At 40.5% G+C, this 11,969-nt stretch overlaps 1 protein-coding gene across 2 annotated transcripts in view; it reads left to right on the forward strand.

Annotated features, from left to right (window-relative positions):
* Nucleotides 1-11,969, forward strand: part of LOC146482345 (uncharacterized) — a 64,668-nt gene that overhangs the window by 47,127 nt on the left and 5,572 nt on the right. For both annotated transcript variants that reach the window (XM_085107238.1, XM_085107239.1), the window contains 15 exons: nucleotides 187-291; nucleotides 1,068-1,193; nucleotides 1,705-1,797; nucleotides 3,165-3,257; nucleotides 3,661-3,744; nucleotides 4,245-4,382; nucleotides 4,947-5,114; nucleotides 5,469-5,508; nucleotides 6,271-6,371; nucleotides 6,887-6,974; nucleotides 7,152-7,346; nucleotides 8,197-8,274; nucleotides 8,659-8,726; nucleotides 11,118-11,216; nucleotides 11,329-11,377. In XM_085107238.1, the coding sequence (XP_084963364.1) occupies nucleotides 187-291; nucleotides 1,068-1,193; nucleotides 1,705-1,797; nucleotides 3,165-3,257; nucleotides 3,661-3,744; nucleotides 4,245-4,382; nucleotides 4,947-5,114; nucleotides 5,469-5,508; nucleotides 6,271-6,371; nucleotides 6,887-6,974; nucleotides 7,152-7,346; nucleotides 8,197-8,274; nucleotides 8,659-8,726; nucleotides 11,118-11,216; nucleotides 11,329-11,377 (1,525 nt within the window). The remainder of the gene's footprint in view (nucleotides 1-186; nucleotides 292-1,067; nucleotides 1,194-1,704; nucleotides 1,798-3,164; nucleotides 3,258-3,660; nucleotides 3,745-4,244; nucleotides 4,383-4,946; nucleotides 5,115-5,468; nucleotides 5,509-6,270; nucleotides 6,372-6,886; nucleotides 6,975-7,151; nucleotides 7,347-8,196; nucleotides 8,275-8,658; nucleotides 8,727-11,117; nucleotides 11,217-11,328; nucleotides 11,378-11,969) is intronic.

The raw sequence follows: 11,969 nt of genomic DNA on the forward strand, positions 1-11,969 counted from the left end.
CTAAAAATGTCCTCGCTTGCTGAAAATGTTAGGAAAATAATAAGCGCCCACCTCGAATAAGCGCCCACCCTCATGGGCCCAAAATTAAATAAGCGCCCAGAGCGGTTAATCGAGTAAATACGGTATTTATAAAAGCTTTTCTTTTCAGCGTCGATAGTTATTAACAATAGTCTTCTTTTTCGCCAGGTTGCACGAGACGCTCAATTTAAATAACAAACTCGACCAGTCCGTGCGTAAAAAAGAAGAGAACATTCGCACGCTAGAAAAGACACTTCAAGCCAACGAAAAGAGGTACAAAGGCACTTAAACTCTCAGTATCAAAATGCACATTCTCCTGACTGTTCTCTGTGCAGTTCGTGTGATGCTAGTTGTGAGAATCAAGGTTTTTTTATTTTTGGTGATCATTTTCCTTTATTCCAATGTTGAGATTGTAACGAGAATTTAGGTGGTGAATGAATGAGAATGAAAGTGACACAGGCATACTGGCTCCTACCAGGAGTCAAACCTAAGACCTTCCGATTACTAGTTCGGATGCTCTACCACTGAGCTACAGGAGACTCGTGGGAGCTAAGGCCATTAAGCTAGGTTCATGGGACAAATATATTGTCTGATAGGAGATGTTGGTCACTTTTGGCTCTTAATGGCAGAAGTAGCTCAGTATGGCGTAGTTTGACTCGGTTGCGTGACACTGCCAGGTAGTATTCTGTCACGTTATCTTGTTGCAAGATTTGTCGTGTTATGAGTTCGTCGAAGCTGTTGAATGGCTTGCTCAGTGTTCTACGACATTGTCCTGCTTTGTTGCGTGACATTGTGGCGTGACGTGTTTGCAGTAGTATCGTGATATCCTTGCCTAGACTTCAAGTTACGTCTTGAAATGGTTTGACAGTGTCTGTCAATGTGCTCAGTCAGATTTCGTGACACCGAATGTGATATACCTTATGCACGCATAAATGACCTGACGGTATAAGTCGTAAAAACGGCGTGATTGGTTTGCCTTACGTGACACGGTCACGGGGTGATTCTTGTTGTTATCGACGCACGCATAACGGTGACTTTTTGAATTTTAGGGAAGAGGAGTTGGAAAAGTACCTTGAAACAAAAACTGAAAGATTATCAGAGTACAAGACCAGAGCGAAGGAACTCGAAACCAGCTTGGAGAGCAAGGATGATAAACTTTTAGAGCTACAGAAACGGTAGGCTGCCGGACATGAGATGATAATTTCAGTTATTATTGAAACATCCTTAAAGAGGTTTTGTTGGAGATTTTGTTTGAACACTTAAGGACGGTGCCTACTTTTGTTACTTCGCATACGTCCTGCGCATCTCGAGATACTTGGTTTCCTATGGGTGGTGCCTACTAATACAGGGATATTTTTGCGCGGTTTAAAACTATGCGGATAAAGCAGAACTTAGCAAGAGCTTTTGGTATCCAAAAAGAAACTTGATTGGGGGTAACCGTGCATTTTGTCAGAGATAAAGCTTCAATTTGCAAAAAAACGCCATACATCGCTTTGTATTGTACTGGTTTCTTTTATAGAGTAATTGTTGCTTACTTATCTCTAAAAAATGCATGGTTACCCCCAATTTTCTATCTGGATTCCAGTAGTCCATACTAAGATCTGCTTTTCCCGCATAGTCATAAACTGTGCAAAAATACTTCTGTATTAGGAGGCACTGTCCATAATTGCTTCTACTTCTTTGTAGTTTGGACGACTTGAGAAATACGGCAACAGCGGATTCCAAGCTTAGTGGTGCATTGCAAGAAAAGGATAACAAGATTGCTGAAATGGAACAGAGGTACGCTTCACAGTAAACTAGACGTGAATCCTGTAGGGCTGGTTCACACTGGCAAAGGAATCGGAAGCGTCGGGAACGTTCAGTTCCAGTGTGAATAATAATAATAATAATAATAATAATAATAATAATAATAATAATAATAATAATAATAATAATAATAATAATAATAACAATAATATTGATTTATTCACGTGCTATTTTAAGTTTCGCTTGGCTCACAGGTTACGCTACACTCCCTGTGTTGCTTTCCTATACTGTGCATACCGATATTTTTACTGCGCATAACAATAATAATAATAATAATAATAATAATAATAATAATAATAATAATAATAATAATAATAATAATAATAATAATAATAATAATAATAATAATAAACCAGACGGAATCGGAATCACAAGGATGAGAACGTTTCCATTTTTCTTCCGATTCCGATTCTGACTCCGTCGCGTGCGATCAAATGTGAAATGGCTGATCGGAATTGGAAACGCAAGCAGAAGAATCAACCAATCACATAGCTCATTCCCAATCCCATTTTGAATGAAAGCTAGGCTTCTGCTTCAGTTGTATCGATTCATACTAGGTCAGAAGATTCTTCTGATTCCGACTCCGTAGCTTGTGTGAACCAGGCTTCAAGCTCCAATATCACCTTGTTTAATCTCCTTTGCTGTTCTCTATATATTCCTTGTGGTACTAGTTGGGATAATTTGTTGTAACATTAAGACATTTTATCTTGGTTGATTATTATTATTTTCTTTTTTCCTCATAATCTGCATATTTGATGAAGTAGTCACTATCACTAAAATTGTGCAAAATTAGCCAGTAGAATTTTGATGGTTAAATTTGTTTTGACGGTACGATGATGTCTTTTCCAAAATCTGAGAAAGGAACAAAGCTTGCGGTCTAAAAAATTACCGGTAGAACTTTTTTTGTCAATAATGCTCGTGATAACATAAACTGCGTCAACGCTTATTCGACAAACGCGTAAGTAATGTCAGTAATACCTTTGAAATCCTTTTCTATGCATTATTTCTCGTAATCATGAAATGAAACATGCACGAAAATAAACTGCAATGGATTAGCCCTTTGGCTATTTGGGGAAAATGTGCAAGGCGAATTTTCGGTTAGAAACCGTGACCCAATTGTTCAAAGCCCGATTAAGCTGATTCGTCCAAAAGATTTTTGTCCCTAAGTTTGCCTTAGACGTTCCTTTACCATTAGCTTAAAATGAGCCTTTAAAATCATCTTTAACGAGCGAGATGAAAACCTCGGTTAAAAGTTTAACCGTGGATTAGTGTTAATCGGCTGTTGAAAAACCAGGGCCTTGACCATAGCGCTAAGGATGCGTTTGTTTGTTGATACGCAGGGTAAAGGATTTGTCGAGCACCACTGGACAGGTTAATAAACTGGAAAAGGTCAAGAAAGAAATGGAACACACACTTCTGAGTTTGGAGAGCAAGTAAGTGTACTAGATAAAATACGAGCGGGAGATCTGTATGAGCGTTTACAATGGCGAGCCATTGTAAACGCCCATACAGATGGGAAGCGCAAGTTTTATCGTACTTGTGATTTGAAACAATAAATTGAATGTATAATGTTTTGCATTTTTATCAGTGAAGATCTGTATCAAAAGTTAATTCTACTGTTTAATACGTCATTGATTTGTATTAGGGTTTACAGAGGTGTACATGTGACTTAAATCGACCTATTGATTGGTCATAACTTTGATGAATAATTAATGAATTTTACAATGTTATATGAATATCGTACATTCACTTTGATGTGTTTATGTTGAAGGCGCGAGCCTCATGTTTTCCAAGTCATAGGGCGAGTGAGACTTAACTTGATTTGTTCACTTGTAGGCTGGAAGAAAGTGAAAGCCAAAACAGAAGACTAAATCATAACATTAAACAAAAGGAAGCAAAGATCGAGGACTTGGAGAAACGGTATGGGAAGATTTCCGTCAATTTATTTGAACTTTTAGAGGTTGCGAACAGCTCCACGCGCCAACGGTGGGAGCCAGCTAGCAACGCAAAGCTTCCCCAAAAGTGAGCTTGTTTGCCGGCAAAGGTGTTTAATGTGGTGCAGCGTATTAGATGGTTTCTTTTCGGTCTTTTTGTTTTTCTTGTCTTGTTACTTAGCAATATTGGGACTCCAAAGACCAGCGCAAACTACGATTTTAACAAGATGTTTACGCAGTTGTTTTTTCCGTCGGCTTTACTTGAGTACTACTACTTCACAGAGTTCTTACGAGGAATGAAAATCCCGGAAAGTCGTGGAATTTTGGTGTTCTAAAATTAAGGCCTAGAGATTGTGGAAACCAGTATAAGTTACGGAAAGTCAGCCCCTCTCACACAAAATCGGATGCCTTTTCAAACGGAACATAGCAAACATTTGGCATAAAAAAAATTGTTATTTTATTGTAAACCTAACGTTCAATTGTTAGAGTGGCGGAAATGGAGATTAGTCGAGAGGACAACAGTCAGTCCCTCAGCATGGCTCTAAAGCAGAAAGACAGCAAGATTGGAGTGTTATCCCAGAATCTACAGCAGCAGGAGAGCGAAAATATGGCCATGGAAGCCAAGTAAGTTTTCAAATGACGGTGTTGCTTTTCAAAGGGGAGTGCTCAGGTCTGTTAGTGACTGGGAGGTGGGTTTGAAAGGAGGGATTTGTTTTGGGTTAAAAATTATGTGGCAGAATGTTGTGGAAACGACAAAGAGGAAGGAACAGGGCAGCAATGCTTGACAAGCTCAAGGCAGAATTTGGCTGGTACCAGCAGTTGAAGAGAGTAGCACAGGACAGGGAAAAATGGAGGAAAGTATAAAGGACTACCGACTACCTTTGATGGCTGGGCCTGCCTTTGGGCAGTGCACTCTCACACGCAGAAATAATATGGAGGATGTTTCTTGAGTGAACAAATTGCGGCAGAGAGTTTTTTCATTATTTTATGGGGAGAAGAATGTACTTTCGTAGAATGAAATTGTTGGTCACTGTATCCAGGCCAAGTTGCCCGCATTCACACCTCTCCGTCACTAAGATATCCGATATACCCACCACCAAAAACTTAACAAATTTTCTCAATTTTTGTCAACGAATAGACGAGTCAGTATCGTTTGTTTACGATGTGTTGGATTTTTTTTTCTCGCAGATTGGAAGAAGTGACTGCTCAGGCCAACAAGTTATCTCGGTCGCTCGAGCATAAAGAAGAACAGGTACGAAGTCTGAAAACGAGGCTGGAAGAAGCTGTCCATCAAAACAACAAGATGACGCATGAGGCTGAGCTGAAGAATGACAAAATAAAAACACTCGAACAAAGGTTGGTTGGTTTTAAAACACTGGTGGAATAAGAGGCAATAAACAGCAGGGATGGTGCAATGGTGAGAGCACTCGCCTCCCACCAAGCTGGACTTGGCGTCATATGTGGGTTGAGTTTGTTGTTGGTTCTCGTCCGTGCTCCGAGAGGTTTTCCTCCAGGCACTCCGGTTTCCCTCCCTCCACAATAACCAACATTTCCAAATTCCGATTCGAACTGGAGAGTGTTCCCATACTGTAAAGCGCATTTGATTGTCTCGACATTGAATTATGCCCTATACAAATTTACAAATTTAGTTTTTAATTTAAATTTAACTATCAGTGTGTTTTGTTTCTCATTGCAACGTACTTTCTTCAGGTTGGAAACTTCTTCTAAAGATCAACAAAAACTTACAGAGGTAAGAACAGGGGAATTGTTGTCTTTCCAATCCTGTCTGTTTTTCTATGTTCAAGTCACCCTTCATCAAGTCGAGAGCGCCTTTGGTAGCAAAAGCGAGAGAAAAATCATTGTTACTTCTTATTATCAAGCAAGTTTGAATTGGTATGCAAGATTTTCAAGTAAAGCGTAAAGTCATTTTGTGGACAGAGGCCATGCCTAAGAATATTTTAAAAATCAATATTTGGTTTGCATCACCTCCATGTTGGTTGGCAAAATAAAAGAAAATTTGTTCAAAAAGTTTGCATAAAAATGGTAGGTAACTCCCAGGGGGAGAAAAATCTCATTGTTCCTGTCCACCAACATGGCGGCCATGACGTCACATGCAAACCATCAATAGGGCAATATCAAATGACCGACTAATGTTTCGAACTCAGCCTTTTACAAACACGCTCGTGATGTGTTTTTAAGGTTCGCTAATCCCACGAAACTTGTTAGAATAGCTTTGTTGTGGTGCAAGCGATGACATGGAGATTATGATAAACATTGGATAATGGCAGGTGGTAGAACAATTTTTGTGGGTAGTATGTCGTCAGGCATGTAAAAGTGAGTGAGTGAGTGAGTGAGTGAGCAAGTGTCCGTCCGTCCGTCCGTCCGTCCGTAAACAAACAGGTCCGAAGCACAGCACGCTGTGTGGGTAGTGCATGTACGCAATGCGTACCTATTTTTTTCTGATCTCTCCCTGTGATTGTATAACAATGCATGCACTTTGCTTCATCTGTAGATGCTCGATTCATATGACAGAAGAGCGGAAAAGGAAAAAGCCCAGAAACAAAAAGGCAGCTCCTCGCAGACGATCATCTTCAAACCAGCGGACACCACTAGGTACGTGACAGTGCCTTCCATCGGCGAAACTAAAGACCTCTCAAGTCATATCCTCTGTTCTCTCGCAAGCTTCTAATTTCACTCTCCCAGTATCATGATGTACCTGAAGAAATTGTTTTGCTTATGTTTACTTTTTTTCTCTTTTGCAGTCATATGTTTTATGATATCAGCAATATTTTGCGGCTGTTATCATTGCCATTTCCCTAAGGACGACATACGAAACTGTTTTTTTTTTTTTATTTATTTCATGAAATAAATTGAAAAACCTGCCAGTCCTTGTTTTCATAACTTTGCGTAGAACGCTACTTATGGTGATAATCCTGAAAGGAGAACCAGAATTAGCTGCGGAAATACTGGATTGCGTCTCCACGTCTCTTTCTCCCAAACATCCAGTTCAATTTTAAAAGAGAAGCACGAACACATACCCTGTTTGTTAAACAGGAAACGAAAATATGTAGTGCATTTGGTTTGAATTGGCTAAAAGTGTGACTTTTTTCTGTGCGCTTTCATGGCAGGTCTGGGCAGAATACTCTGGGGATGCTGGCTATCGCGGATAGAAGAGTAACGGAACTTCACGAAGAAATAAGAATGTTAGAAAAACAGGTGACTATTGCAACCTTGCATGATCCTTGCAGATTTTTTTTCTATCTGTGAAAGGGAATAAAATTGTAATTCCTAATGTGAAGATAGACGAGAACCTTACGTAACATGACGAGCATGCACATTGAAATATCAGCGTTGATTCCATTTATTCACGTGATACCTACTTTTGGTTTCCAGAACGTCACGGTCAAGGCCCAGAACGAGGCAATGTCGGCAAGGAACGCTCAGCTGGAGATTGAGAACGAGTCTGTGAAGAATGAACTGCAGGACACCAGGGCGGACTACGCGGCACTGCAGGGCGATATGAATGACGTCAGGGATTATTATCACCAGGTAGACATCGCCGCTTCCAAGATGGGACACAGATGCGAGGTAAGAAAACGTTTTCGTCTGCCTGTCATGATTGTGCGTTTGATTTAGCTTTCGTACGTCACGTTTTCGCGCACGCGGTACCAGTTTGCATCTCTTCCCGCCGTTGGTAACAGTGTCACATTTTCCCGCGCTTGGCACCGCTAGCACGTGTTTGCGTCGAGTCATGATTCGTTGATTGAGTTCTTGCTTTACTGTGATTGGATAGGTGGGATTACTTCGGCATTCGCTGCTTATACTGAGGAACTTAAGCAACGGCGACGGCAACGTCAACGCTGCGAAACAAAAGATTTTTTTGAGGAAAAACAATCGCTCTGCGTGTGTGTTTTAAATTTTGGTACTTTTCTTCACCTTCCTCTGCAAAGTAACAGCATGAAATCACCAATTTAAGGTTTTGTGGAGAACGTGAGCACACGACGGTGAATTTTTCATTCTCTTTCTTAACTGCCCAGGAACCAAATTGTTAGGGATGGCGTTCGAGTGCGCTGTTTTTGAACAAGTTGGATGAGTTGAAATAATCGCGAAGTAGCACAAATAAAACGAAGTTATATTTTCAAGTGACTTTTTCGTTGCCGTCGCCGTTGGCGTTGCTTAAGTTCCCTAGTGTCATTTTTTCCCGCGCTTGGCACCGCCAACATGCGTTTACGTCGAGTCCTGATTTGTTCATTGAGTACTTGCTTTACTGTGATTGGATAGGTGGGATTGCTTTGGCATTCATTGATTCACTGGAATTCTTCTCTGTTGTCATGGTTTTCTAATTGTATTGCCTGGGAGTTTGGAGTGTTCTTTGTCAAAACACAATGACAGTGTCATTTATCGTGGTTTTCATTGGCTCTTGTGTTTCTGTTAACAGATGCTGAGTCAACTGAATGCTACACTTGAGGAGGAAAACAAGGCGCTTGTGGAACAAGTCAACAAACTCGTAGAACAAGTGAGTTTAACACGAATAAGAAATGCGCTCTTCAGACACTGTTACAACCTGTGACTCGGGGAAATTTTTCTTGTAACTTGCAACGCAACATTGTTTTTCATTTTTGCTAGATAATAGTAGAAGGTGCCTTGTTATTTCTTTCGCAATGCTCTCGTTACCGAAGAATTTCCCTAACAGCGCTTTCCAGAAGGTGTAGAGGTTTTGAGATGATGTATCTTCGAGCAACAGACCTGTTAAACAGTATTTTTTGTTTAACTTTATCATTGACGATTAAAAGATGGCGATGTTCTTATGGACCTTACGCGGAAACGTCCAAGAAAATGACCATTTAGCATTTTGGTTAACACTCCTGTGCTTCTTGTACTAATCGCTTTTTTTGGTTAGAATCAAGACCTTCTGGTGAAATCGTTGGAAGACAAAGATCAGTTTATGGATGATGAAAGAGCTTTCTCGTGAGTATGGAAGAATTGCGGTTTTAATTGATCGTTAGTCACATTTGCAAGACTAGCGAGTGGCAGACGTGATAAGTCTTTTCTCGTCGCCTGTAAATAAAATAAATCAATCATTAAAGTTTATTGGTTGGCACAATTACTCGTAGATCCAGTTGTTTACATTGTGGGCCAAAAAAAAATAACAATAATAATATGAGGGAATGGAAGATTGTTGTGTTGGCTATTACCAGTCCCTTTGCCTCACGGAATAGTCGAGCCGGACAAGCGAAACGCACGAGTTTCCTTGTGGCAGGCCATTGCCTGATTTCATACCGTGGGGGTCTGGGTACGAGTCTGTGTATTATGGGTTATGGGACTCAACACCCACATAGCCGGAAAGAGCACATCGAACTTTACAACATCCTCAAGTTTGGTGTCAATCAAGCTAATATTAGGCGAGATACAGCCATTCAGAAACTTAAAAAATTTACTAAGAAATGTATGGAACGCCGGACACACGTCCGGCGTTCCATACATTTCTTAGTAAAATTTGGAGTTTTTGAATGGCTGTATCTTTCCTAATATTAGCTTGATTAACACCAAACTTGGAAATGTTGTAAAGTGCGGTGTGCTCTTTCCGGCTATGTGGGTGTTGAGTCCCATAACCCATAATACACGGACTCGTACCCAGACCCCCACGGTATGAAATCAGGCAATAATCAATCGTCTGAAAAAGATGGCGGATCAGTACATTTTACCACAATTCCTTGCGAACCTAGCAGCCAATAGGCACATAGAAAGTAATATTTTTCGCGAAATTCGCCCCTTTAATAACAACATTATGTATGCTAGGTCACAGGCCAACCACCCTCTGTGTGGTGTAATGACTGTTTGCAACTTGAGACTTTATATTCACACGACACGATCGGTTGAAATTTTTACTGAGTAGAGATATTTAAAGTCGCCGTTTACCTTGATGTTGAAATAAAGTTTCAAGGAAATGTTGATTGAGTCACGCGTGGTGTTTTTTTGCCATTCCGAGCAGTAGAAATCCTTCTCTGACGCGTTTACTGTTCAACAGTCTTGCCGGCCAAAGGCCGGTTCTACAGAAAAGGAGACAAGGCAGGCAAGAACCCGCCGGCGACCCTATGGGTCGTTACTTCAAACCGGAATTGTCGCAAAATTTGAAACATTCTTGGAGTTTTTTCAACAGCATCCGATTAACTACATATTTCGCTATGTCGTGGCCGAGTTTGGGCTTCATTCGTCACATTTCCTCCTAGAAAAGCGGAGATCAAGTCCTCCAGGTAGGTTTCAAACTATGATCTGTAGCAAAGTCAGGGACCAAAGGAATTCTAAGCATGCAGTCCGTTTTAAATTAGCCAATCAACGCTTCGCGCTTCAAATACCCAACCCTGCCGGGCAACGGTCGCGAAGCGTTGATTGACTGATTTAAAATGGACTGCATTCTTAGAATTCCTTTGGTCCCTGACTTTGCTACAGATCATAGTTTGAAACCTTCCGGGTTCTTGCCTGCCTTGTCTCCCTTTCTCTAGTACCGGCCTTCGGCCGGCAAGACTGTTGAACAGTAAACGCGTCAGAGAAGGCTTTCCACGGCTCAGAATGGCAAAAAAACATCACGCGTGACTCAATCAACATTTCCTTGAAACTTTATTTCAACATCTCCACTCAGTAAAACTTACAACCGATTGTGTCGCATGAATATAAAGTCTCAAGTTGCAAACAGTCATTACACCACACAAACAGAGGGTGGTCCGCCTGTGGCTAGGTTTGAAGTTTTTAAAACTTTTATGTACATTTCTATAAGCATTTTTAGGGATTTCTGCTAAGAATTATGGGTAAATATACCAGTCGCCATTTTTTCGGTACGGTGGATTGCGCGTCGCTCACGCAACGTAACGGCTGAATAGGAGGAGGGCAAAATGTCCTTGTGTGACCCGCGTGACAACTTATCATTTATGCATTTGGACGCGATCTTTTTGTTTACATCGCCGACCTCTGGGTTTTAAGATTCGAACTCAACAAGGCGAGGGTTGCTTCAAAATGCGTTAGGAATTAGCTGTCGCGCTAGTGACACAAGGACATTTTCGCGTCTTTGTTGCGTAAATTTGCTCATTACAAAAGGAACTATTCGTTGCCAGTTTTCAATCTACTGACGTTAAAAGCGTGGGAAACTTGGCGTGCGCAGACCCGCAAGGTTAGAAAAAGGGAAAACTGTCGTCGCTAATTCAGTAGTTGCCGGAAGTATTATTAAATGCGGCTTTCATGGCTGTCGCTTATGTCATAGAATTGCCGAAGTAGTTCGGAGGTAAACTATAACGCCGTGAGTTGTGAACAAGGGATTTGTTGCATTGATAATCATTTGTTTGTTTGCAACAATTTATTTTTCAGTGATCGTATTTATGCCCTTCAACGTCAGAAAGAACGCCTCGAAGAGCAAGTTGATTTGGCGAACAAGGCGTTAGCAGAGAGTGCGGTCAAACCGAAAAAGTAAGGTGCACTTTGCTGTGTGTGGCAGATACGGTTGAAATTATAAATCACTGTGTTAACAAGCAATTACTGACAGAAATTCTTTTCCTTTTTTTTTTTTTTTTTTTTACAGGAAACCAAACTTCCTAACGAGAGTAATGAGAAAAGCAGGGTTGAAAAAGGCAAGAAACAGCTATTAAAACCCCTTGCTGCTCCCTTGTTATAAAATGGTTAATATTTGGTTAATTGCAATTGAACTGCAATTGAATTGAAGATCTTTCCCCCCCCCCCCCTCATTTATGTGATACAGTTGACCACTGCTACAAGTTTTTATTTTTTTTTATTGTCTAATACCTTTTTGCTCCAAGACATGTCTCACGTTGTCCTATGTACTAACAACTGCAAAAAAGCTGTTGTTTGGGGGTATGCCACTATACTAGGTACAAAGTAAAGAGTTTTTCATCTGTTTAAAGGCTATTTTTAACAAAGCCATCATTTTTTTCATTTATTTTGATATAATTATGAATCCCACAAATCAAGATCTTCCAAATGTTATATATATTATACTTGGAGATTGAGTTTGTATTGACGAGTTTAGGTAGGAAACTTCCTCGGGCAGGAAGGGCGTAAAAAATGTACATTGAATTTAGCTGGGCTAGCTTAATACGTATACACTGACCTTTTTCTGGTCTTCCTCGAAAATAAAAACGCGGGAAAGAATGGGACTAGAAAAATATTCTGGGCGCGTTCATGTGGTGTATTTGGAATAGCCAG

The sequence above is a fragment of the Pavona decussata genome, unplaced genomic scaffold (assembly GCF_977016875.1).
Source record: "Pavona decussata unplaced genomic scaffold, jaPavDecu1.1 SCAFFOLD_46, whole genome shotgun sequence".
In the NCBI taxonomy this organism is placed as follows: Eukaryota; Metazoa; Cnidaria; class Anthozoa; order Scleractinia; family Agariciidae; genus Pavona; species Pavona decussata.